Genomic DNA, 25,838 nt, shown 5'->3' with positions numbered 1-25,838 from the left:
TGAGAGGAGATTACGCTTTCAATGTATATCATTCTAACGGGGCAACATTTTAACGGATGTAATGCATAAATTGAAGAAAAATATGGTATTTCACGTTCAAATATGGTATTACAATTCATTAGGACCATCGTTATGGCTTTCTTCATAGATTAGTTTAGGCGACAAATTTGTACTATAATTAAAATTATGAATAGAAACTTGTCTAATAAGTTCTTTTTTTTTTTAACCAATCCTCACAATTTTAATTTAGCTCGTAGTAATGTTAAAGACTCCCTGACATTTAACTGCTGTACAGGCGATTTCGTACAAAGTATCCAAGGACAGCTGCGATCGTGAAATCTGAATCCAGAGACTAGTGTAGCTAATTATTTAGAATAACTTCATTGTAGACTCAAGAAACTAATCCACAAAATACGCATAACACCATGATTTGTAATATCTGAATAGTTTTCGAGAGTCCAAAAACAGCCATTAATATTCAAAATGGCTGTCAATAAGTAACGTAGGATTTAATATCTCGCGGTTATATATAATTATAGTCAATTCTTTGAATGAGTTGATTGCGAAAATCGCGTGGTCGCAAGAGAATTAATAATAGACCAGCATAAGCCAAATAAGAGAGTGTAATAGTGTGAGCGTAGGACACAGTCAGTGTAAATCTGGCAGGAATTGAACTAAAAAAGACAATGCGCGTGTAAGTAATGATGCATAACTAATAACTATACGGTTAGAAGCACCCACGTGGATAGCCTCCTCTGCCACCTGAGTCATTGCATGACTGATGTATCGAATGCCTACTGCCAAGTTATTATAATAATACTGAATTAACGCTAAATGTATCCTTGAAACTCAGACCAGCTACCGTGAAAAAAAACTAATTATAGTTCCATTGCTCTTGTGAGATTAGAAAAACCGAAAATTTACAACACATGCAAACCGATAGAAAAATGAAAGTTCATGGGAATATTATTAATTGTTCTACCTCAATACTGTAAAATAATGCGACAACAATTAATTGGTGGTGTACGAATTATTTCAGACGGCACCGATGTCCTCACAACGTTGGCCAGGACAATTTTGAATCACCTCACGAGCCTATAGACAGCGTAACGTCTTACCGCCACGAATATGATGAAAAACACGTAGATAGACAAGTGATAGTTCACCATGAAGACCACCTGCACCTGGAGGGTGAATTCATTGGAGAACGACGTACTGACTACGTCGTCACCCACGGAGACCGAGCTCCGGTTCGAAAGCCTCAGGATAATCTACATCCTGAAGGAGATTTCTACGGACGTCCCAAGGAAGAAGCGCCCACCAAAGGCGAACGAGCGCCTGTTAGGCGCCCCCAAGATAATTTGAGGCCCGAGGGTGATTTCGATGGTAAAATGTTATTCCCATTTGTTACAAGCATGTGAACTACATTACCACTATATGCAACTGTTTGAAGGTCTTATCACAGTATAGTTCGATGGTAGATCTGCATCGCAATGACGTTAGTGATAAAATAATTATATTTGTGGTTTTTGTTCTCCATTTCTTTCAGGCGTGACAACAAAAGAGCTGGCCTTCCCCGGGCTACCCGGCGAACGACCAAGCCCTGTGCGTCGCAACACCTACACAAAAGTAGAAGGTGAATTTATAGACGAAACAACGAGCCGAACTGAGTATATCGATCATCGAACTATAGAGCGAGCGGAAGTAATTAGACGTACAGATAATTTGATCATTGGCGAAGGAGAATTTACGGTGAGTAATTCTAGTTCCAACATTTCAATTCCCGAAATTCTTCAAGACCGTAGGCTGCATCTTCGTTATTTAGTTCATGATAAGGCGAAAATTCGGGGCTTTCAGATCTTGTATAATGATTTCAAGATTTCAGCATTAAAAAACTTGGAATTACTAGATTTTTTGGTGGATAAGAATGAAATGGTATTAATCAATCTTCTTCTCTTCCATTTCTAGGGAATCTCTCACGTCAAAGAAGACTTTCCAACTTACGAAATTGTTGAGCACGAAGGACCCACCCGTCACAAAACAACAACGGACGAAGTCGACCGATATTATGGCAGGACGGACATTATCGAGAACTTTACAACCACCAATGAAGAGTACCATAACTTTGATCAAACTGATTACGTGTCTACAACAATCATCAGACGCGATGATAATCTGAAGCCAGAAGGTCCTTTCGAAGGAACACCTAAATCCAGGGATGATTACGTGCCAATGCTTACCGAAAGACGAGAACCGCATAAACCGAAGGACAATCTGAAGCCCGAAGGAACTTTCGAAGGACGTCCCAAAGACGATTTCAAACCAACCACGGGAGATCGTGCGCCAGTTAAAAAGCCTCAGGACAACCTTAAGACGGAAGGGCCGTTTGAAGGGCGTCCTAAGGATGATTTCTCTCCGAAACAAGGTGAACGTCCCGAAGTTAAGAAGCCCAAGGATAATCTTCGCCCAGAAGGAACCTTCGAAGATCGGCCGAAAGACAAATTTACACCGGCTGAACGACGCACACCCATTAAACATGCAGACAATTTGAAACCTGAAGGAGAATTTGAGAGACCTGTCCAAGAACCGTATGGCCCAGGTGAAAGAGCACCAATCGTTCGTCACCCTGACAATCTGTTCCCCAAGGGCGATTTCCCCGATAGAGAGCGTCAACCATTTGAACCTGCTGAACGCAGGACCCCGATAAAGCCTGGAGATAATCTACGTCCTGAAGGAGACTTCGATGGCCGTCCTAAAAATGACTATGGACCGAAATATGTCGAAAAACCTGATGTCAAACGACCCCAAGATAACCTCAAGCCTGAAGGACCATTCGAGGGTCGACCAAAGGACAAATATACTCCTGGAGAACGTCGCCAGCCGATCAGACATCCTGACAATCTTCATCCCGAAGGTGATTTCGAAAGACCTGAGGAGGAACCCTTTGGGCCCGGTGACAGAGCTGACATTGTTCGTCATCCAGATAATTTATTCCCGTCGGGAGAATTCTTGAACAGAGAACGTAAGCCCTTTGAACCCGCAGAGAGAAGAACGCCAATCAAGCATCCAGATAATTTAAAACCAGAAGGTAACTTCGAACGTCCAGAGCACGAAAAGTTCCGCCCTGCTGAAAGGCCTAAGGTCACAAAGCCTCAAGATAATCTTAAGCCAGAAGGCGATTTCGAACGACCAGAACCAACTAAAGTGGGTCCGAGTGAAAAACGAACACCAATTAAACATCCGGATAACCTGAAACCAGAAGGTGATTTTATTGGCAAACCAAAAGATGATTTCAAGCCCACGCACGGAGAACGTGCTGACGTTAAACGGCCAGAAGATAATTTGAAACCGGAAGGTATATTTGAAGGCAGGCCTAGGGACGATTATAAACATGTAACAGTTGACCGTGTCGATATTGTCAAGCATTCTGACAACCTGCATATGGAAGGTGAAATTTCAACTTATAGATCACGAGACGAGTATACTGACTTCTTGGTTAGAGAACGAGTTGAAGTGACGAAACATCGGGATAACCTGAGGCCGGAAGGACCATTCGAAGGTCGACCTAAGGATGATTACTCGCCAAAAACTGCTGAAAGACCAGAAGTCAGGAAGCCAAAAGACAATTTGCGACCTGAAGGAGAATTTGAAAGACCACAAAAAACACCATATGGCCCTGCTGAAAAACGAACACCAATCAAACATGACGATAATCTTCGACCTGAAGGAGAATTCGAAAGACCTGAGCATGAAAAGTACCGCCCTGCTGAAAGACCCGAAGTTAAGAAGCCGAAAGACAACCTCCGACCTGAGGGAGAATTCGAGAGACCAGAAAGAACGCCCTATGGTCCGGCTGAAAAACGGACGCCGATCAAGCACGACGATAATCTTCGACCTGAAGGTGAATTCGAAAGACCTAAGCATGAAAAGTACCGCCCTGCTGAAAGACCCGATGTTAAGAGGCCGAAAGACAACCTCCGACCTGAGGGAGAATTTGAAAGACCAGAAAAAACGCCTTATGGTCCAGCAGAAAAACGAACGCCAATCAAGCATGACGATAATCTTCGACCTGAAGGTGAATTCGAAAGACATGAGCATGAAAAGTACCGCCCTGCTGAAAGACCCGAAGTTAAAAAGCCGAAAGACAACCTCCGACCTGAGGGAGAATTCGAGAGACCCGAAAAGACGCCTTATGGGCCTGCTGAAAAACGAACGCCGATCAAGCACGACGATAATCTTCGACCTGAAGGTGAATTCGAAAGACCTGAGCATGAAAAGTACCGCCCTGCTGAAAGACCCGAAGTTAAAAAGCCGAAAGACAACCTCCGACCTGAGGGAGAATTCGAGAGACCAGAAAAAACGCCCTATGGTCCGGCTGAAAAACGGACGCCGATCAAGCACGACGATAATCTTCGACCTGAAGGTGAATTCGAAAGACCTAAGCATGAAAAGTATCGCCCTGCTGAAAGACCCGATGTTAAGAGGCCGAAAGACAACCTCCGACCTGAGGGAGAATTTGAAAGACCAGAAAAAACGCCTTATGGTCCAGCAGAAAAACGAACGCCAATCAAGCATGACGATAATCTTCGACCTGAAGGTGAATTCGAAAGACCTGAGCATGAAAAGTACCGCCCTGCTGAAAGACCCGAAGTTAAAAAGCCGAAAGACAACCTCCGACCTGAGGGAGAATTCGAGAGACCCGAAAAGACGCCTTACGGGCCTGCTGAAAAACGAACGCCGATCAAGCACGACGATAATCTTCGACCTGAAGGTGAATTCGAAAGACCTGAACATGAAAAATACCGCCCTGCTGAGAGACCTGAAGTCAAAAAGCCAAAGGATAATCTGCGACCTGAAGGAGAATTCGAAAGACCCGAAAAGACGCCTTACGGGCCTGCTGAAAAACGAACGCCGATCAAGCACGACGATAATCTTCGACCTGAAGGTGAATTCGAAAGACCCGAGCATCAAAAATACCGCCCTGCTGAGAGACCTGAAGTCAAAAGGCCGAAGGACAATTTGCGACCTGAAGGAGAATTCGAAAGACCCGAAAAGACACCTTACGGGCCTGCTGAAAAACGGACGCCGATCAAGCACGACGATAATCTTCGACCCGAAGGTGAATTTGAAAGACCCGAGCATCAAAAATACCGCCCTGCTGAAAAACCCGAAGTTAAGAAGCCGAAAGACAACCTCCGACCGGAGGGTGAGTTTGAAAGACCAGAAAAAACTCCGTACGGTCCGGCTGAAAAACGAACACCAATCAAACATGATGATAACCTTCGACCTGAAGGTGAATTCGAAAGACCTGAGCATGAAAAGTACCGCCCTGCTGAGAGACCTGAAGTCAAACGGCCAAAAGACAATTTACGACCTGAAGGAGAATTCGAGAGACCCGAAAAGACACCTTACGGGCCTGCTGAAAAACGGACGCCGATCAAGCACGACGATAATCTTCGACCCGAAGGTGAATTTGAAAGACCCGAGCATGAAAAATACCGCCCTGCTGAAAGACCCGAAGTTAAGAAGCCGAAAGACAACCTCCGACCGGAGGGTGAGTTTGAAAGACCAGAAAAAACTCCGTACGGTCCGGCTGAAAAACGAACACCGATCAAACACGATGATAATCTTCGACCAGAGGGTGAATTTGAAAGACCTGAACACCAAAAGTATCGCCCTGCTGAAAGACCTGAAGTTAAGAAACCAAAAGACAACCTTCGAACGGAGGGTGAGTTTGAAAGACCAGAAAAAACTCCGTACGGTCCGGCAGAAAAACGAACACCCATCAAACACGATGATAATCTTCGACCTGAAGGTGAATTCGAAAGACCTAAGCATGAAAAGTACCGCCCCGCTGAGAGACCTGAAGTCAAAAGGCCGAAGGACAATTTGCGACCTGAAGGAGAATTCGAAAGACCCGAAAAGACGCCTTATGGGCCGGCTGAAAAACGGACGCCGATCAAGCATGATGACAACCTTCGACCTGAAGGTGAATTCGAAAGACCTGAGCATGAAAAGTACCGCCCTGCTGAAAGACCCGAAGTTAAGAAGCCGAAAGACAACCTCCGACCGGAGGGTGAGTTTGAAAGACCAGAAAAAACTCCGTACGGTCCGGCAGAAAAACGAACACCCATCAAACACGATGATAATCTTCGACCTGAAGGTGAATTTGAAAGACCGGAGCATGAAAAGTACCGCCCTGCTGAGAGACCTGAAGTCAAAAGGCCGAAGGACAATTTGCGACCTGAAGGAGAATTCGAAAGACCCGAAAAGACGCCTTATGGGCCGGCTGAAAAACGGACGCCGATCAAGCATGATGACAACCTTCGACCTGAAGGTGAATTCGAAAGACCTGAGCATGAAAAGTACCGCCCTGCTGAGAGACCCGAGGTTAAGAAGCCGAAAGACAACCTCCGACCGGAGGGTGAGTTTGAAAGACCAGAAAAAACTCCGTACGGTCCGGCTGAAAAACGAACACCGATCAAACACGATGATAATCTTCGACCTGAAGGTGAATTTGAAAGACCGGAGCATGAAAAGTACCGCCCTGCTGAGAGACCTGAAGTCAAAAGGCCGAAGGACAATTTGCGACCTGAAGGAGAATTCGAAAGACCCGAGAAGACGCCTTATGGGCCGGCTGAAAAACGGACGCCGATCAAGCATGATGACAACCTTCGACCTGAAGGTGAATTCGAAAGACCTGAGCATGAAAAGTACCGCTCTGCTGAGAGACCTGAAGTCAAAAAGCCAAAGGATAATCTGCGACCTGAAGGAGAATTCGAGAGACCCGAAAAGACACCTTACGGGCCTGCTGAAAAACGGACGCCGATCAAGCACGACGATAATCTTCGACCCGAAGGTGAATTTGAAAGACCCGAGCATCAAAAATACCGCCCTGCTGAAAGACCCGAAGTTAAGAAGCCGAAAGACAACCTCCGACCGGAGGGTGAGTTTGAAAGACCAGAAAAAACTCCGTACGGTCCGGCTGAAAAACGAACACCAATCAAACATGATGATAACCTTCGACCTGAAGGTGAATTCGAAAGACCTGAGCATGAAAAGTACCGCCCTGCTGAGAGACCTGAAGTCAAACGGCCAAAGGACAATTTACGACCTGAAGGAGAATTCGAGAGACCCGAAAAGACACCTTACGGGCCTGCTGAAAAACGGACGCCGATCAAGCACGACGATAATCTTCGACCAGAGGGTGAATTCGAAAGACCTGAACACGAGCGATATCGCCCTGCTGAAAGACCAGAAGTCAAGAAGCCTAAAGATAACCTTCGGCCAGAGGGCGAGTTTGAAAGACCAGAAAAGACTTCTTATGGTCCTGCTGAAAAACGAACGCCAATCAAACACGGCGATAATCTTCGACCGGAAGGTGAATTTGAGAGACCGGAACATGAAAAGTATCGTCCTGCAGAAAGACCCGAAGTCAAGAAGCCAAAGGATAACCTTCGACCGGAGGGTGAGTTTGAAAGGCCAGAAAAGACCTCTTACGGTCCTGCCGAAAAACGAACACCGATCAAGCACGGTGATAATCTCCGACCAGAAGGTGAATTTGAGAGGCCGGAGCATGAAAAGTTCCGTCCTGCTGAGAGACCTGAAGTCAAAAGGCCAAGAGATAACCTCCGACCAGAGGGAGAGTTTCAGAGACCTGAGAAAACATCGGTTGGACCGGCTGAAAGACGAACGCCCATTAAACATTCTGACAATCTGAAGCCTGAGGGTGATTTTGTTGGCAGAGTGAGAGATGACTACAAGATAATTAAAGGCGAGCGTGTTGACGTAATCAAACATACTGATAATCTTCGAATGGAAGGTGACATACAAACTTATCGATCCCGTGACGATTACACAGATTTTCTGCTCAGAGAACGTGTTGAGGTTACTAAATATGAAGATAATTTACGTATGGAAGGAGAATTCATCGATATGAGAACGCGCGATGATTATAAAGTAGTTAAAGGAGAACGAGCTGAAGTCAAGAAACCCAAGGACAATCTTAAACCAGAGGGAGACTTTGAAAGGCCGGACAAGAAACCCGTCGGGCCGGCGGAGCGGCGTACACCAATCAAACACGCTGACAACCTAAAACCGGAAGGGGACTTTACGGATCGCCAGCTAGAAGAAGCCCCGAAAAAAGGAGAACGAGCGGAAATAAAGAAACCCAAAGATAACCTTCGTCCTGAGGGTGAATTCGATAGGCCTGAAAAAACATCTTACGGCCCAGCAGAGAAAAGAACACCCATCAAACACGCTGACAATCTTAAACCCGAAGGTGATTTCACTGGGCGTCCAAAGGAAGAGACTCCAAAACGTGGCGACCGAGCTGATATCAAGAAACCAAAAGATAATTTACGTCCGGAAGGAAATTTCGAGCGTCCCGACAAAGCAATCTTTGGACCAGCTGAGCGCAGGACACCCATACGCCATGAAGACAATCTTCATCCGGAGGGAGAGTTTACTGGGCGTCCCAAAGATGATTTCACTCCGAAACGCGTAGAACGTCCAGTGCAGAAGAAACCTCAAGATAACCTCAAACCAGAAGGTGAATTCACTGGCAGGCCAAGAGAGGATTATGTTCGAAAGATTGGGGAGAGATCCGAAATTGTTGTGCACAAGGATAATCTGAGAATGGAAGGTGAAATTGATGTGCACAGATCCAGAGACGATTACACCATTTCGAGAACCGAGCGTGTTGACGTTGTCAGACATGAAGATAACCTGAAGATCGAAGGAGAATTTATTGACGTGCGTAGACGTGATGACTACAATATAACACGTGGTGAACGCACTGAGATTATTAGGCACGAAGACAATCTTCGTCCAGAAGGTGACTTTGAACGTCCAGAAAAGGCTCCGGTGGGTCCAGCTGAACGCAGATCACCGATAAAACATCCAGACAATCTGAAACCAGAGGGAGACTTCATTCGTCGACCAAAAGATGCTGCGCCAACCAAAGGAGATCGAGCTGTTGTCAAGAAACCTAAAGACAACCTTAGACCAGAAGGTGACTTTGAAAGGCCAGATAAATCACCCGTTGGTCCAGGTGAAAGGCGGACACCGATCCGTCATGCAGATAACCTCAAACCAGAGGGTGATTTCGAAAGAAGGTCTCCAACTAAAGTGGGACCAGGTGAAAGACGTACCCCGATTCGCCATGAGGATAACCTGAAGCCTGAGGGTGATTTCGAGAGACGGTCTCCAAGTAAAGTGGGACCAGGTGAAAGACGTACCCCGATTCGCCATGAGGACAACCTGAAGCCTGAGGGTGATTTCGAGAGACGGGCTCCAAGTAAAGTGGGACCAGGTGAAAGACGTACCCCGATTCGCCATGAGGACAACCTGAAGCCTGAGGGCGATTTCGAGAAACGGACTCCAAGTAAAGTGGGACCTGGTGAAAGACGTACCCCGATTCGCCACGAAGACAATCTTCATCCGGAAGGTGACTTCTACGGGATGCCGAAAAATGAATCGACGCCGAAGAAGGGTGATCGCGCAATTATCAAACGCCCGCAAGATAATCTGCGATCTGAGGGTGAGATGCAAATGACACAAACTTCTAAAGATGATTACAGAGTTGTAAAAGGTGATCGCTTCGAAGTGCGTCGCCGCGAAGACCATCTTCGAATGGAAGGAGAGATTGATGTGCGTAGGTCAAGAGACGATTACAAAAAGATCACAAAGGTCGAAAGAGTGGATGTTGTGAGACACGAAGATAATCTTAGGATTGAGGGTGAATTCGTTGATGTCCGTAGGAGAGATGACTACACCACACATGTTGGTGGTGAAAGAACCTTTATTCAGAGACAGTCTGACAACTTAAGACCTGAAGGTGACTTTGAAAGACCAGAGAAGAGTCACGTTGGTCCCGGTGAGAGAAGATCTCCAATCAAGCATCCAGATAATCTTAAACCTGAAGGTGATTTTGAGCAAAGAATACCGCAACAAGTTGGACCTGGTGAACGTAGAACACCTATTCGTCATGGAGATAACTTGAAATCGGAAGGTGAATTTGACGGTCGACCAAGGGACGACTACTCTCCGAAAAAAGCAGAGAGAACAGAAATAGTTAGAAGAGAGGATAACTTGAAAATGACTGGTGATTTCCGGGATACGACTTCACAGAAATCGGCATACAAAGTTATCCGTGGCGAACGCGTAGAAGTCAAACGTCACGAGGGCAACCTGAAAATCAGTACCGATGCAATGGAATCTAAGACAACTTCAAGAGATACATTCACACCAACCAGGAAGGATTCAGCTGGCATCGTATCCTACGATCGGCCAGTAAATCGCCAAACACACATGGAGTCCTCAATTTCACTTGGTGAAGACACAAGCACAATGTCGACAACAAATCAGCGCAACTACAACACATACACGCGTAAAACTGGCCGTGAAGTAGCTACTAAACTGGACGATGTGCAATCAAATGTTAAACGAGCTGCAACAACGGAAACTAAAACTATGCCTGACGGTTCAGTAGTAACAGTAATTAGGGAAACGACAACAAAACACACGGGGCAAAAGTTAGTTGGTCAAACATCTCACCAACAACATGCACATCATACAAATGTATCGGAGCGTCACGCCACTCGAGTCATCGATAATTCAGTAATTGGTGGAGGTCCCAGCGGTCCAAGAGGAGACTCATCCGTTGGTAGCATAGTCCAAGACAATGACATTTCCCGAAGGTCAACTACAGCCGTGGATAACCAGCGACATGTTAACGAACAACATCATCGTATAAACAACGAACAACGTCTGAGATCCGAAAATGTGTCACAAACCCGTTACGTGGTCGATGACAGATCAATAACTGATGTGAATAAGCACGCTCGTAACCAAATCACTCGAGACATATCATCAAATACGCGTCACTTGGCAGACAATAGGTCAACCAGCATTCAAGATATTCAGAAACAACAACAAATTGAACGACATCAACGACAGCAGCAGCAACACCAGCAACAGCAACAGCACGAAATTTCCCGGCGTGATTACGTGAATACCGAATTAGTTGACAACAGGCAAACAAACTCAGCACGTCATCATCACAGCTCGATGCATACTCAGCATACCGTTGCCAGCCAAGCACGTTACAACACAAATCAATCGAGCAGCAACGACTTCAAACAAATCATTGGAGGATATTCAGGACAATCAGCGGTGGATTCTTCTACCAAGACCAGTCATCACAGAAAAAATATCATCTCTTCATCGTCCGCAGATGTCAGCAATTCAGTACTGCATCGCAGAGGAGTAACCTCATCGACTGAGGCACTTCACACGATTTCGTCAACTGCCGCGGCTCAACGAAAGAGCATATCGAACCTTGCTGACTCTGGGCAGTATATCAGTAATTCGAGTCAGAGCAGCGATCGTCGCAGTCTGACCTCCTTACACCGCAGTACCAAGGATGGCAACCCTTGGGCATCGGCGACATACGAAAGGCCACAACGCGTCGTTCATCGCGATAACCTTACGATTGGCGGAAAATTCTACTCTCAACGCGAAGCCAACAGTTACGGTAACTTTACTACGCAGAAGACCGAGCGCGTTCAAAGACGCTCAAATGTATCGCACATCGCTCTTGGCGATGGGAGCGCAACTACATCAACATCCTATAAGAAGGAGTTCGTTCCGAAACAACAGGGTCCATGTCCAGCTGCACTATTGGAAGCTAAGAAGGCGCCCTTCAAGCACACAAGAGACACGCCAAAACACAAGTTCTACATGCCACTGATTTCCAATTAATCAATTAGTTTACCAGTCCTCAAGGTCGTACACAAAAGCTGTAACTTTTATCGCACTTACTTCACTTGGTGTTACTTCAAGTAAGCCTAAGTCGGCGAAATTCCTTTACGACACTCTAGAACTGTGATAAGAATTCAGAATTTTACTATTCTATATGTTATATTGATGTGATCATCTGACTATACTATACGGTTACATTTTTTGCAAAAATATTATATATTATATATACGCAATGATATTTTATCTATACTGTGATAAATTATTGTTGAATATTATTTCCCGACAAACTTATATCTGCTAAAATCTGCATTAATTACATATGATGAAATTTATCTCGTTATTGATATACACAATATACACGTATACTATATACATATTATATTTACATAATATAAATATAAATCATCGCATATAGGCCTGTTATAACATGAAAGCAAGCAGAAATAAACGTGACTGATAGCAAAAGTGTATTGCAAAACAAAAACTATAGAGCTTAGAAAGGAGAAAAAGTTGAGCAGATTAAAATCAAAAAACTATCGAAGTTGTCCAATCGTCGACCTCAACTTTGACCTAAGGTCAAAATAATATTATTCTAGGAAGCATTCCAAAATTAGAATTGATTTTGAGCCTTTGACATTCAATTTACAAATTGATTTACATACTACATTTCGCAAATAATTGTTAAAATATCTTAAATAATAATTCCACTGGAGTCCTTATTTAGTAACGGTTCGCGTTTGTTTCTCAGTTGGTAGAATAGCAATAACTCACATCAGGGGATCGTGGGGCACAACGGCCGCCCTGAAATATTTGTCAAAACAAAGTTCTGTTCAATAGTTTTATAATTGCGAGTTTATAAGCGATTTGTAAACCGAATAGAGTATTTCGGATGAGATGGAATACTTTAAAAGTTTTAAAAAATAACAGTATTTTTTTAATAATTTTTTGGCGGGGGTCCGTCATGCCATGTAAATTTTTTTTTGTTGAAATTATGGCAATATGATGATGAATTTGTTCAAGATGGATCAAAGCAACTTGTACCCGGTGTTTAAAAGCCACAAAAAATAATTTGCGTCTTACGGGGTCCGTCATGCCCCACATTCCCCTATATCACTATCACTACTTTGCTATCATCGTTATTATAATTATCGTGCTACTTGTTATTCTTATTATAGCCTTCATTTTCATTGTTATTATTTTTTGGCCTAATTTATTTTATCCGTATCGTAGATACATGATATTTGATTTATTTACACAGTTGTACTTTCATAAAATAAAAATGCTTTTATTACTTGAGTCAGACTACTATGATTATTATTACCATCACCACTTACCTCATCATCGTATAGCGTAAGCGAAAATTTTCCGGTACATAGGGTCCCTATAAATCCCGACAAAAATCTATGAAACAACCCTTCAAATTTGAAGGCTTTCTGAAATCCATAGATTCGAGATCTCCATATCTGATGGTATCATATTTCTCATTATTGATTCTACTTTCCATGAAATTCTTTTAGTGAATTCTTCTGGTTGTGCAGTTCTGAAAATTTATCTGGTTATGAAATGGTTGACTTGCATTTCTAGGTGCATCTTTCACCTTTTCACATACACAGCATGCGTGAGTAAGAATTGAACTAAATCGAGTGTAAACGAGATACGTAGGAGAAATATCTCCGATCGTCACGTGTACGTGAAATCTGTGTTGTTTCCTATAGCTAGCCAGCTATTGTTTTGTGTTTAATATTTATTCCTGAAATGCGTTGGAAAATAAATAATTATGTTTGTTCAATAACTTGAAGACGCAACCTAAATCGGTAATCCCATTCGTGAGACCTTCCAACATCTCTGCAGGTGGGATTATAATACTTGGTGATGGTACAATCACAACGCCTATTATGAGAAAAGAAGTACTGCTTAACTACCTGTATTTCTGTGCCCTGTCAATATTATCTCAATCAGCTAGCTGTCTAACTCACACATTGGATTCAGCCACCAGGTAAATATGGTCCTGAGAAATTGATCACAGAATATTAGTTTGAGATTTTACTGGACTTCAAGAAAACATTAGCAGATCGATTATTAGTAAATGACATTCAAAAACATACATCAACGTTTCACTCCAGTGTAGTTCCTTCTTAATAACTGAAGCCGTCTCAAGAAAAGGTCTATTTGTAATTCTTGAGATGTTTAATCTTGAATATTTTATCAATTTAATCTTTGATATGAACGTAAATTTCACATATACTTGTACTGTATTCCAGTAACGATAATAACGCGGTGTACAATAAAAGATCGTAATCAAATAACGATACCTTAAATCATTCCGATGATACTTGTAATATTAAATTCGTTTGAAGCTCCTCTGGCAGTCAGGTCTACCATAACGTGAAACTAAAAGAAAACACGAGACGGATGAGCGATGAAACGGATCAAAACATTGAATATGGTCAGCTAACCGACAAGCAAGACATTAGCAATGTTAACGAAGTACCGATTCGTCGAAAGCGGGCAATTCGAGACGCGGGGAGTGCCGTCCCTCTTGGTGGGTCGTCAAATCCTTCCCGCAAGGCAGGGCTGATTTCCGGAAAGCAACGATTCAAGAAGGCCAATCATCCAATTGATGGCAATGCTGGAAAACTGTTAAACGATAAAGGGGATCTGAAAAGGAATTCTCCCGCGAAATTCGATGCTTCGGGAGATCGTGCTGATCAGGTAAATTAATTGGCATAACTATACCATTTAAATTGCATACCGAGAGAAGACGGTGAAAATTAACAGAAACTTGCATACTGAGTAAGTGACTGCGTATAAAATCTTTTGGATCGCGAGATAATACCGCGGCAAAACTTTTACCTGCGAAACAAAGGGAGCCAACCAATCGACATGTAGCACGAGATGTCAAATTCTTCTACTTCAAATTGCCATTTGAAACTACGTTGTTGTAATGACTCGAAGCAAGTCATCAGTCATCACCCAATTGAAAATGAAGGCTTGCCACGCCTTCCCAAATTAATATAATCATTATTTGAGATCTCCTGGGTCTGAGAAAATTCGCATCACCTATATAAACTCCATAACACTTGTTTGGCAGCTTAAACTTGAGGAGACTAACCTGCGTGAAAACATGACAAAACTCGCGCATGTGTAGTTAGATGCTCAATCTGTGAACTTTCACAGCTTTTTCTCGGTATAAATTTCATAAAGGATAACTCATTTTATTTCCCTTAACTTCTCGACTTTGACCTTTGTAAGGATAAGAGAGATCTTCGCAAGCAACAAACCACATCTTCGGAATTGTCGCAATCCAGGGAGGAGGATAAAGTAAAGTGCGGTAAAAGGGAAGGGAAGAGAAATTCTTATTCAATGAAAACAATGAAGCCGAAATCCAGGGCAATTAAGCAGAGTGATCTCATGACTCGGAGCTCTCTTGCAAAGGTGAGAGGCCTCGTACACGACAAAGGTGGTTATTCTGCTGTAAAAGATGACGCAAAATTGCACGAGTCGGAGTTTGACAGCAAAAACCTCGGAGATGAAGCCGACCTTGAACAAAAATCTACAGAGTATGAAGAAACGGGTGATGATGAAGACTTAGAAGCACCGGTTGGCTACAAGGAAAATGCACCGGAAGTTTCGCAGAACAGTGAAGAGTCTCAAAAAGTTGATCTCCCTCAGAATTCAGCGGAAGATGATGATTTTTATAATCAAGAAGTCGATAAAAGAGAAGCAGAAGTCTTAGAAGAAGAATACGAGGGTGTCGATGATCAAGACGAACCGTACGGGGATACCGACGAAACGGATGATTCTAACATCCAGGGCGCAAAGATTAGACCAGAAACGTCACTTTCAGAAAAGGCCGAAAAATCCGATAGCCGGGTGAAGAGACACGACACCGAAGCCAATGGAGGTAGTTCTGAACAAAATGACACAACTAACCTGAGCGAAGATGCAAAAGGACCTCTGGAGCGTCTTGGAAACCTGGGTGAGAAATCTCTTGATAATTTGAAACGGGAAACAGATCAAAATTCAGTCGCGGTATCATCGAGTTCCAGCCACGAAGCACAAGAAGACACTCTAAAAGGCCGGGACGAAACAAATGAAAGCTTAAAACAAGAATCGATGAATGTTGATACAAAATCCGACGCAAGCGTGGACTGGGATGCGAAAAGAACCGGGGACTCTTTTAGTGATGATATGAAGAAGGAATCTAAAAACTTCGCTAATGATGACCTGGACACTGATTACGAGAAAAGAGTCGAGCAACAGATCCAACAGAGGATAGACTCAATAAAAGAAGAAATCAAACGGGGTGTAGAAGAGAAGCAAAAAATACGCGAAATCGAAGTGAACAATGCAAAGTATGATGCAATGCAGAGCGAGGATGAAGAGGACGAGGTTGAGAATAATCAAAGTTTAGATGCACCAAGCGAGCGGAAAAGTGTTTCAAAACGATCAATCATCGACGGGATTCGAAGGCCACACCAAAAGGCTAAACGACATATTTTAAAAAGAGTAAAACGCTCGAGCACCGCAGATGAAAGACAATTGCGTGCTATCGAAGGTGTCGAAACCCTGGATCCCGACGTCCTTGTGAAGGCTAAGCTGCGCCACGAAAGCATACGCAAACGGTCTGCGCCAACTTACGGCGCAACTGACGAGGACGCTTCCAAAATGTCGAGATTCCCAATCAAAAGAAGCATCGTCCCACGCCAAGTTTACCTCGTCAAGAGTGAGCCGCAAATATCATCAACAACGAACAACCGAGAAATCAGGAATCCGATAATCATACCCGAACAAGCACAGGCTAATATCGATGATGAACTGCCACCAGGTGTATCATTGGACCAGAGTTTACTCGAGGACACTTCTTCTGCTGTTAATAATAGACTCAAACGTAGTCCGGAACGGTTTGCGCGGCGCAGACGTGCTAGCGCAGTTATTCCTGAAAGCGGAGTCGCCTTCCTTGGATACAGACCGCAGGACGACGACGAGATTGACGAAGGAAGTGAGTTTGATGATGACAGCTTCGAGGACGGAAGTCTGCACCTTGCAGAGGACAGATCAAGCTATGCCGAACCCTACGCTATTCGTGCCCAGTACCGCGGTGACGAAGCCAGAAATGAAAGCCCATCTGAGTTCCTTTTCGCTGGTGGCGAGGATGAGCAAACTGACTTTCTGATGCGGCGCAAGCGCGGTGAAATTGACGAAGATGAGCAACCAGTTCGACTTCATGGAGGTGGAGCTCTTGCCAGACGGCAAGCGAAGGCGAAGTCAAATCAGATGCAATCAGCACGGGTAAATAGTATATATCTGGGGGAAAAATGACTGGATCAAATTGGTACATCAAATCTGGACCAATCCAATTGGACCTAGTTGAATATAATTGTAGATTGCTTGGATCTGGTTAGATATGTTGTCAGACCTAACTATACATATTGCAATAATGGTGGATCCAATTATAGTAATAATTGGATCTGATCAGACCACGGGCCTGATTCTGTGACTTGTATCATCGACAGGGGTGATAAAAGTCATTCTGACTTTGAAATCTGACACTGACGTGAAATCAGTGATAAAAGTCGTTAAGATGAATCACGAAGCAGCTGTAACCAGAAAATTTCCTTGTCTTCGTGGAAAGAAGTACAGATTCAAACAGCAACCCTTAGCGGATACAGTTTCAACAACAGGGATGCATTTATCCGACGCGATATAATTATATCTGAACCGTTTGACATCTTGTATGAAATTTTACAATATCAGGTTAAAATTAAACAAATATAACCTCGAATTCTGCTAACTTCAACAATCCATTTTCTTATGTACCTATGATGTTTAAATCAGATTGTCGATAAAGACAAAATTTGGATCCAATTATATCTGATGGCTTGAATCAGGACAATCTAGATCTACTCATCTTTTCACGGGATTACCATAAATAAAATGAGAGTAAACAGCGTAGGTGATGTCATTGAATAATTTTTTGTCCTGAATATAAAAATACTTATCAAAGTCAAATTCTTGGTGGTGCAAACACGGGAAGTCATCGCATTCTACATCTGAGGTAAAAATGTAAACTGTCGATGTCAAGCGACTTCAGTATTCCATGTTGGGATTCCATCGCACGAGTTCTTCAAATTTTTGCATTGCTCTAACCTGAATAACCACCCCACGTGGATACATTTAATGCAATGAGAATATTACTCGGGGCGTAACAAAGTAACGATAAATATAAAACAAAAATTCATCTGTGAACATATTAACCTGACATTTATACCCGAACATCCATTTGACTGTATAAGATGATAATCACTTCGTCCATAGAGACCAAAATAACATAGTTTTCGCGTGAATTTTGCAACTGTCAATGAACTCATATAGTATCATATTGACTAAAAGATTTATTTAAATGACTGTTCCTGGGTAGCTATTTCGAGACGATCATTTTCAAAGATGTGATACAGTTCAGGGCATGCAATATCTGCTCGATATATGGTATACATCATTAATCATCTTCCAGCATCTGAATTACACAATTTAGCGAACGAAAAATTGGTGGGCAAAGTATTTGGTTCGAGTTTGAGGTCATATTAATCTGACACTAAAAATTTTAAATTTTAAATCTGCACACTGTTAAAATGATTTTAATATGAAAGCATGGCGTGATTGATCACATCACTATCGTATTACACGTAATAATACAACTTTCTTCATACGGTTTGTACGTTCGGTTCAAGCGACTTTCAAGGACCTCAGTACTCGTATTCTTTAATAAAATTCATTGATATAGTTGTGATATTTTAATACTCGTAGTATCTGGCTAAAGTATCATACTTTTTTCACCAATGGACACAGATCACGTCAAGAAAGAACGTGATGGAAAGAGATAAGCGGCACTCGGTAAACATGATTGACGAAACAAAGTCTGATTCCGTGGCATCTTTGGTGGGCAGCTCACAGGAATTGAGCCCTCGATTGGCGTCCGAATATCGAGAAGCCTTCGGCGGCCTGCAAAGTGATCCTGGCGGGGGGCTTGCCAGATTTAAACGTGTCAAGCGTGCTGTTCTTGGCAGCTCCTAGTTTAGACTTTTACTATTTAAACATTAAGACTATTATACCTTATACTGTATAAGTCGCATCAGCTCAACTATACATATCTATGTATGAAATAAACCGATATTCAGAGACAGAATTAAAATAATACAAGCAATATACATTCGAATAAGATTTATTTTTGAACAAAAAGCCAAATCATTGTACGAACAGATCATGAAAACTTATCCTGCTGTGATCGGCTGCGTATGGGAAAAATAATTGAATCTTTCGTCTGCAAAGCAGGGGAGCGAAGTTATTCAAACTGAAGAATGAGGTATCAAAATCAAACGTGTCAATTGCCAAACTGAAATTATGTTGTTACAACTCTATGAATGGCAAAGGTAAGAAGGACTATCTCCGTGTATATAAAGTGTCCGTAAAGTAGAGGGAAATTAAGATGGCGCTGCTGCAGCAAAATGTCCACACAGCGCTAATCAGATTAAACTCGATTGAACCCTGATTGCTAAACGCCGATCAGATTGTTTCCCTTATTACTTATGAGCGCCATTTGTGGTAACTTGTTGAACTACTACTGCTTTTTGGTGGACACTTTTCGATGAAAAATCCATATCAGATACTTCTCCTTACCTTTACCCTCCATAGACAACTCATAGCAGTACTCACTCAATTAAGAATAAAACGTTGCCAAACTCTCCCGAATCACTACATTGACTGTTTGATATCTACTATTACGATTATAAAAAAAATACATAACCTAAAATATTACCTAGAGCTTTATATGACCGGCTTGCATGGAAATCCGAGAAGGCTTTCACCGTTTCGTCGTAGTACATACTATATTCTTCTGCACGACAGTATGATTAGTGTCAAGGACGTATTAGATCACGAATCCCCGTGAAATCACTCATGGAAGAAGGGCTGCATCGCGGACCATTCAACTCTTCTCTGTAGCATCATTAGAAGAAAATGTCCAGTAGTAGGTCTTTGTGAAAATTTAAATATACATAGTATGTTGTTAGTGGGAATTTCGGATTTTCGAACGCAAAACTATAGGTTTAATCTTCCAATTTCAAGTAAAAAAAGTGTCGGAAAATCGGTCGACGGGTTTGGATTTCATTCCTGTTTTAAATCTGTTCAGTTTTTTTGGCCCACCCGATATATTTATTCTCGTCAACAACTCAACATGCATGCGTCTTCTGATCCGATTGGCACGAACATCGATCTTTGCTGACATCGCATAGTGAATGCATGAATCCAGCATAGTCGAAGAGTACAAAATTTTGCCAAATTCATGTCAATTCCCTTGGGGTTTTCTGGCTATTAGTTCTAAACATTTGATTTACGAAAATCCAATACTATGTAAGTATTAACTTCAGTCTACTACACCAAGTAAAAATTCCAATGGTGGTAACTATTAAACAGTCGTTAACTGTTTAACTTTTTCGCCGTAACCGAAAAATTACATGGTTTTCGATACAAAATGAAGACGAATATTGTAGCCAAGACCATGTGAAGCACTTAGTATTAGTCAGTCGCCCAAGGCTGGATTTTACGGGCGTCAAGTTGACGCGGAAGCGCCACGCCGTCGGCGGTAAAAAGTGTTAATATTTTGAGCGGATGGAATATACCGTGAGGACAAAAAACAGATATTCACCCGAGTCAATTTTACTCATAATTTTATTGCATGCATGATACCAAAAACGGAATTCAAGACAGAGTTGTATACGTCACTTACGCCGTCCGCCATATTGTTACACCTTAATTCAAATATGCGATCTATTACTAATGTTTGCTACATTCCGTTGACTGAAGAATATAAACACTGTTGCCCTAATGGGCTTTGATGTGACAACCGAAAATCGTCGTACGCTTGCGCCTCCTGAGATGTTCCAACGGTAGAGTTGAGAACTTATTGCAGAAACTCAGAGAGTTACCGATTTTGACGTGATGCTGGCTGCATTCACCTTCCGAGTAACACAGTCTTCGCAATGGTAAGCCCAAGCCAGTACTTAACCTGTGCGTGCTTACCGACTTGTCGGCGATACAAGAAATTTTAATGAGAATAAATTTCTTCCAAAATTCGTAGCAAAACAGTAATTTAATTAAAGTATAGGTACGCGAGAGAAGCATGTGTACACAGATTACAAATAATAATAGATCAAATGTAATAATGATGCAAACACCAAAATGTATATATGTATATGCGGTCCATGTACGATATTGATATATATGATACACTTAGGATTAATACGTGATGCATACTATAAATTTTACAATTTTCCAGGAGACAAACTAGATTATCTACAATAATACGGCTATAATATGAAAGGAGAAGAATTATTCACTTGAAAATGGGATTCTATTCCACACGCGCTCGATGTATTCCATAACATTAGTATTCAGAATTATTCCAAAAACTTTTCATTTATTCTCTCGATCTTGAATTTTCGTAAGCATAGAATCGAGACGCTGATTTAGCTAGTCGCAAGTGAAGTATCTACGTTGGGCAGAGAAGCAGAATTTTTTTTCGAAAATTGCTCGGATGGAAAAAATTCAGAGTAACTGTAATACATCACGGATGCGCTAATTTTGATCGAGATGAAATGGATGCTCCGTATATGAGACAGTATTTAACGTAGTGCAGTGATTTAAAGACCTAATAAGGTGATACGGACAGAAAGAATGAAGCTTCTTAAAACTTCAAGTGTATTTTAACACACATTTGAAAGGTACGAGCAAAATTTTTTATCATCCAACTGTCGCAGAACGGCAGCGTTATTAGCTGACCCGTTAACTGAAAAATATATCTCTAGTCAACGGCTGACTATCGAAGGGTTTGGCCGCTTGCGTCTGGAATCGGCAGGAAGGATGAAGTGCGTATTTCTTGTATGAAATGTGGAAACTAAAATCATTATACATCATATCATATCATATCATCATACATCATACATCATACATCATACATCATCACACACAGTATTAAAGTTCGAAACCAAAGTTTAGATGTTCTGATGTTCAGAAAGTGACGTCACTCAAATTTTTTTTTCTCTTGACGTCATCGATCTGCTTGAAAATCTGCTAGCCGAATTTCTCAGTCTGGAAACCACCGCGCAGTAGAGCGGACGGATAAGAATCGCGTTTCGCAGATTTCGAGTACCGGGTTCCTCGAGTACCTCCTGGATCCTGCGCTCCGGGTCCGCTTCCTGATGCAACTCGACTTCAGGGACAAGCGCTCCGTAGTTTCCGCGCTCCGGATCCACTACCTGGTGAAACTCAACTTCCAGGACAAGTGCTCCGTAGTTTCTGCGCTCCGGGTCCACTACGTGGTGAAACTCGACTTCCAGAACAGGCGCTCCGTAGTTCTTGCTATCCAGGTCCTTGACCTGGTGACTTTTGACCTTTAGGACTAATTTTCCGTAGATCTGGCTATGCAGGTTCTCCACCTGGTGGATCTTGACATCTAGGAACAGCACTCCGTAGTTCTGGCTGTCCAAGTTCTTAATGTGGTGACTTTTGACCAAGCGCTCCGTGGTTTCTGCGCTCAAGGTACGCTACCTAGTGGAACTTGACTTTCAAGACAAGCGCTCCGTGGTTCCTGCGCTCCAGGTTCGCTACCTGGTGGAGTTCGACTTCCAGGACAAGCGCTCCGGGGTTCCTGTTTCATGTTTACCATAGATTATTTCAATTCATTTTTCGCGCAAGCCCAAATTCAGTAGCTGTCAGTGCGTTAATAATATTTCTACAATTTTTCATAATTTTCTCATAATCTTCTTGGTAAAATTTGTCAATAAAAAAATTGTATTAATCCTTACACAATATTTTTGATGTGTTGTAATACTGAAAATATTTATTACTATTCAAGGTATAACCCGAGGTGGTAAGCGGTGGTTGTTGGAGGTGGTTGACGGTGATTGCAGGTGGTCGGAGGTGGACGAGGAAAAGGACTAGGAGGAGGACGAGGAGGACGAGGAAGACGAGGAGAACTAGGCGGACGAGGAGGACGAGGATTTGTGCACGGTGAATACAACATTTTTATAATATTTAATGGCAATTGCAATTATACTGTATTAAAAATTTTTCAAACTTATCATGTTTACAATAAATTATTTCAATTCATCTTTCGCCCAAGCACAAATTCAGTAGCTATAAATGCGCTAGTAAAATTTATTATATTATTAATTATATTAATCCTTACACAATATTTTTGAAGTGTTCTTATACTGAAACTATGTATTACTGTTCAAGGTATAGCCCGAGGTGGTTATCGGTGGTTGTTGGAGGTGGTTGGCAGTGGTTGGCAGTGGTTGGCAGTAGCTGAAGGTGATTTGAACTAGTTGGAGGTCGTTAGAGGTAGTTGGCGGTGGTAGGAGGTAAACGGCGGTGGTCGAGAATGAAACGGAGGACAAGGAGGAGCAGGGGGGAGAAGGACGAGGTCGACAAGAAGGATAGAGGTCGTCGCAGGTGATTGGAGGTGGTAAGGTAGTCTGGGATGTTGGGATAGTGTAGTGTTGTGGTGTTGGGGTGTTGGGTTGGTGTGGTGTTGGGGTGTAAGGGCGGCAGGGGGTGGTAGGATGTGTTTGAAGGTTGCAGAAGGTGGCAGGCAGGGTTAGGCGGAGGTTGGCGGGGGCAGAAAGTGTATGGTGGGGGTTGGAGGTGATCGGTGGTGGTCGAGGATGACGATGACGACGAGGAGGACGGGGGGGGAGGGAGGCGGGGGCAGGAGGAGGAAGAGGACGGCGACGAGGTGGACGAGGAGGATGAAGGTGGGTGGAAGTGGTTGACATTGGTTGGAGGTGCTCGGTGGTAGTTGGGGTGGTTGGCGGTGGGCGCGGTTACGTGTTTCCTCATGGGGATCATCGAGCTCATGAACATTTCCAAGTCGCAGTCGACAAATAGTCTTACGGACTCACTTTGTGCCGACTCAATCTCAAGCTTCCATACCGACTCTACTTTGGCTGCTAGGAATTACGGTGAGAGCCCGTTAGGTAGAGTCGATAGAGCAGAACCCTCCGACGCTCCTAGGCTCACCTGGGCCCACTTGCCTGCACTTGCCCACCGAAAACTGGTCGCAAAAATTTACGCAGGGGTATTCGTCTTTATATTCTTAAGTCAACGTACATTCCAACAAAAAGACACTCATGAAAATGGGTACCGACGCAACGGCAAAATGCCGCTAGTCTAAACCACGTGGTTGAAGCAGTGGTTCTCAGTTGCGTTTTTATCCAAAGAATTGAAAAATATAGAATTGTTATTTGAAAGTGTGTAAACAAATGGAGAAACGAAGAATCGAGAAGGAAATCGAATATAACGGTAGCAGTTTTTCGAGGCAAGAAAGTAATCTGATTCATTCTCATTATTCCTGAATCGTGAACTCGTGCATAATTATGCATTTTAATACGCTTATTACCGCATTGTCTATACTGGAAATATTGCGGTGCGTCCAGAGCCTTTCTTCTGAACAATAAACAATACCAAAGATATCAATATGGAATACGCTGCGAACAACGTATCAAGAGTTACCACGAAAAATCCAAGATTTCGTTCGTAATTCCCCTGCTGTTGGTCCTACGCTCGTTTGGATGCCTTGGTCATATTCCTGAGGGTCCAATTACTGGAAAAAAGTCCTGATGAACAATTCTAAAACAAAAAGTTTCCAGCTTCTGATAATCGCAAGAACTCGTAAGGCTATAAGACTGGTTTTTTTCAGGCGAAGCTTAACCGATTTCAAGGAATAGGTGAATCATATCTTAGATGCACTATCGACGTCATTTTTACGCTGTAAACAACGGATCAAGACTTATAGCCAAAAAACGAAAGACTTTTGCCATTTCTCGACTGCTGGTCTTTTCTTCGTAATTTCTCTGCCGTTGGTTCTACGCTCCTTTTGGTGCGCTTTCTGCGTTTCTGAGGATTGAATTAATCAAAACAGAATCATTCGAATCGATTGAGTCAACCGATTTTGAGCTAGAAAAAAAAGTAAGGCTAACCCCTTTAGACTTTTAGTCAAAATTTTGACGACTTTGAAAAGTGCTGGAAACAATTCTTTGATGCACTATATCGACGTAATTTTTCGAGAGGAATCAATAGCGCATATTCCAAATATACTGCGAGCAATGGAGCAAGAGTTACAGCCAAAAAAGCTTTTATAAATTTCAGTATTTGGTAATGATTTCGACGTTGCCGACAAATTTTAATAACACGCTCTGAGAGATTTCCGAAAACCACGTCTCGTCTTCGTCACCTCACATCAGCCTTCCTCAATTACATATTGATAGTAACATATCCTTTTTTTTTTTTTTAATTTTTGTTAGTCTTATGACAAAAAGCATACGAAACTAACAATAAACTCAGTAATTATGTAAGTACGCATAGTGAAGTATATATATATATATATATATATATATATATATACATTAGGCTGATTCAAAAAAAACGGCCAATTTTTTTTTTTCAAAATCCCACATAAAAACTTCCGAGAAGGTGTGAAAAGACGCCTGTAAAAAGCAGAGCCCTTAATATCATTATTAAGAGGTCGCGCATCGGGAATTTCTATTTCCCGTTTAAATAACACAGGAATAAATTTTTTTAAATTTTGCAATTTTGTATTTTTGCAACGGCTCATTGAATTAGCGGACCAAAGCATATTTTTGAAGGAAATTTGACGCTCTACAAAAAAAGTCCTTACAAAGTTTTCGATAGTCACACTCCTTCAAAAGTTATTCGAGGTCAAAGTTGAGCTTACAAAAAAATTCAATGTTTTTTCTGTTTTTCGATGATACTATGAATCTTTTCCCATTATTTTGTTATAAAGAGGATAGATTTCGAAACAATTACATTTTTAAATAGTCAAGTGCATCAGTTATGGATTCTCCATGATAACATGTTTATTATTTAACATCGCATTTTTGTAAGGTAACTTTATATTGACTCGATGGGAAAATTAATGATTGAAAAAGCCCAATTAGAGTAAGATATATTTATTAAATATATCTTTATAACAAAATAATGAGAAAAGATTCATAGTA

The 25,838-nt window shown here is 42.2% G+C and overlaps 2 protein-coding genes across 5 annotated transcripts in view; both read left to right on the top strand.

The window, feature by feature from the left end:
- The window catches only part of Sdb (SAXO downstream of blistered), a 33,038-nt gene extending 19,979 nt beyond the window's left edge, over window positions 1–13,059 (top strand). Inside the window, exons 4-7 of one of the 4 annotated variants that reach the window (XM_069137550.1) lie at window positions 1,040–1,386; window positions 1,550–1,752; window positions 1,969–5,106; window positions 5,281–13,059. In XM_069137550.1, the coding sequence (XP_068993651.1) occupies window positions 1,040–1,386; window positions 1,550–1,752; window positions 1,969–5,106; window positions 5,281–11,763 (10,171 nt within the window). In that variant the 3' untranslated portion in view covers window positions 11,764–13,059. Of the gene's footprint in view, window positions 1–1,039; window positions 1,387–1,549; window positions 1,753–1,968 lie in introns of all 4 variants that reach the window. The other 3 variants (XM_069137552.1, XM_069137551.1, XM_046634500.2) reach the window with 3 other exon arrangements.
- The window catches only part of LOC124222956 (protein starmaker), a 63,810-nt gene extending 44,883 nt beyond the window's left edge, over window positions 1–18,927 (top strand). Inside the window, exons 2-3 of the mRNA XM_046634499.2 lie at window positions 13,563–14,475; window positions 15,016–18,927. Coding sequence (XP_046490455.1) covers window positions 14,176–14,475; window positions 15,016–17,085 — 2,370 coding nt within the window. The 5' untranslated portion in view covers window positions 13,563–14,175 and the 3' untranslated portion in view covers window positions 17,086–18,927. The remainder of the gene's footprint in view (window positions 1–13,562; window positions 14,476–15,015) is intronic.
- Window positions 18,928–25,838: the final 6,911 nt, after the last annotated feature.

Source organism: Neodiprion pinetum, chromosome 7 (assembly GCF_021155775.2).
Source record: "Neodiprion pinetum isolate iyNeoPine1 chromosome 7, iyNeoPine1.2, whole genome shotgun sequence".
NCBI classification, from domain to species: Eukaryota; Metazoa; Arthropoda; class Insecta; order Hymenoptera; family Diprionidae; genus Neodiprion; species Neodiprion pinetum.
Note: the sequence above shows the minus strand (reverse complement) of the source record. Positions and strands in the feature narration are given on the sequence as shown.